Source organism: Leuciscus leuciscus, assembly GCF_965113295.1.
Source record: "Leuciscus leuciscus genome assembly, chromosome: 20".
Classification (NCBI taxonomy): Eukaryota; Metazoa; Chordata; class Actinopteri; order Cypriniformes; family Leuciscidae; genus Leuciscus; species Leuciscus leuciscus.
In genome coordinates this window covers 1444552-1446921 of record NC_138744.1, presented here as the reverse complement: position 1 = coordinate 1446921, position 2370 = coordinate 1444552, and the positions used below count along the sequence as shown (strand labels likewise).

At 38.7% G+C, this 2370-nt stretch overlaps 1 protein-coding gene across 1 annotated transcript; it reads right to left on the bottom strand.

The window, feature by feature from the left end:
• Positions 1-800: 800 nt before the first annotated feature.
• stx12l (syntaxin 12, like) lies at positions 801-2022 on the bottom strand. Its single transcript, XM_082150878.1, has 3 exons — positions 1834-2022; positions 1658-1740; positions 801-1565 (listed from the first exon to the last, which is right to left on the bottom strand). The coding sequence occupies exons 1-3, from the start codon at positions 1895-1897 to the stop codon at positions 1473-1475; spliced, it is 240 nt and encodes a 79-aa protein (XP_082007004.1). The 5' UTR covers positions 1898-2022; the 3' UTR covers positions 801-1472.
• Between the last annotated feature and the right edge of the window lie 348 nt (positions 2023-2370).

The following is a 2370-nucleotide window of genomic DNA, read 5'->3' as shown; positions in this document are numbered from 1 at the left end:
CCTGAGCAACAGAGCACAACCTTCAGTAGTCCGCATCGTGACCTCTGACCCCTGAGGAGCCGCTCACTGATGTTTACTGTGCGCCACCTGCTGGACGAACAGTTATATGGTGCTTTACTGTCCAAGAATATAGGACCAAGACATTATTTATTATTATTTATCATGTAAGTAATAATCTTTTGTTATGATTTGTAAAGCTGATGGAGGCCTTGGAAATAAAGCCATTACAAGAAAAACCTATATTTGAAGGATATAACCTGCACTACTTTTCAAAAGTGAGATGTTTGAAAGAGTCTCTTCTGCTCAACAAAGCTGCATTTATTTAATCACAAATACTGTAAACATTTTGAAATATTATTCAAGTGTAAATCATCTGTTTTCTATGTGAGTATAAAGTAAAGTGTAATTTATTCCTGTGATCAAAGCTGATGTTCAGCATCATTACTCCAGTCTTCAGTGTCACATGATCCTTCAGAAATCATTCTAATATGATGATTTGATGCTCAAGAAACATTTATGATTATTATCAGTGTTGAAACAGTCGTGCTGCTTCAGATTTTTGTGGAAAACGTCATACATTTTATTTTTCAGGATACTTTGATGAACAGAAAGTTCAAAAGAACAGCATCTTGGTGAATAAAAGTATCTATATTTCTGATCCCAAACTTTTGAATGGTCTATTGTATAATTAACAGTTTATTTATTGCGTTTCTACTTTATAATGGCACTTTTGGAGTTTAAAGTCTTGGATCATCAACAACATTTCTTTCTCTGATCTACTGAAACACAAATAAGTAGATAAGAAGAGCTGAAGAACAATGTATTAGAACTGATTTGATCTTTATTATGTACTACCAAGAAATACATTTACTTGTGAGAATCAAAGCACTGTGCATCAAATCATACACAACGTTACAACAGTTTCTTTTAGTTCATTTAAAGAAATAAATATTTCTTAAGAGTATGTATTTTGCATAATTTCAGAGAAAAATTTACCAAGACCTGCAACAAATTACAAGTTGTAAAAGGAATTACATTCATGCAAACTGAACTCTTGTTTTAATGTTGTACTGTATTTGCTCCAGATAATTCACAGACAAACATATTATATAGAAACTATTCTCTTACTATCAGTGTTTAACACATGAGTGCAGATTTACACACAATTTACATTTCACACACACCGACAGACACACACACACACACACACACACACACACAAACACACACACACACACACACACACACCGACAGACACACACACACACACACACACACACACACACACACACACACACACACACACCGACAGACACACACACACACACACACACACACGCATGCACGCACGCACGCACGCACGCACGCACGCACGCACACACACACACACACACACACACACACACACACACACACACACACACTCAACACCGGAGCAGGATCCAGTACTTCTGTCAGCTTCAGCTCTCATCTTATCTGATTGCTTGCCAAATGATTATAGCAAAGATGGTTGCCACTAGCGACATGACAAGAGCCAGAATACACATCCTCTTGCGGGATTTTCTCTTAAAAGGAAAAAAAAACACAATCATGAACAGTCTCTACCAGCACTGATACGTTAGCGTCTGTCACAGGTGTGCAGGTGTGATGGTCATACCTGATAGTAAGCGGCGTGTTGGATCTGCTCGGTCCCTCGCTCCACATGCACCTCTGCACTCTCCACGTTAGCTTCAATGCTATCTGTGCATGATGACATATGGAAAGCAGACTTTAACATGTGTGAACGAATGAACCGGTGCAGAAAAATGAAGAGAGAGAACTAGTCTGACCCACCTATCATGTCACCTTGGTCATGGATCATGACTGCGAGATCCTTGAAGATCTGGTTCACATCCATGATGTCTGACTGAATCAAGAGCAGAAGGCGGTTGAGACACTGTACAATAACTCATCACCCAATTACCATTATCAATAAGTGATTAATACAATGTATTAAAGTGTGCGTTAAAATAACACCAGGTTATATCTAACTTAAGCTTGCCCAGACAGCAACATACATAGTGACGGCCCAGATCCGGGCCACATCTGGAACATGTGGATTCCACGTGTACCAGATGTGGGCCGGGTCTGGGCCGACACTATGTTGCTGTCTAGGTGGGGTCTTCACTTATTTTTAATTTGTAGCAGCTGCTTGGTAAATTGACTAATTGACTATTTTTTTATTTACAATAGTTGTATGGTAGTTTCTAGATTCTGGGTGGTCACTTTTTTTTATTTTTTATTAAAAAGTCTCTAAAGGGATCTGAAAAGTTTCTAAGTTGGTGGGTTATATACCTGTCACAAACTGCTCAGAGACACACAGGTTGAGGA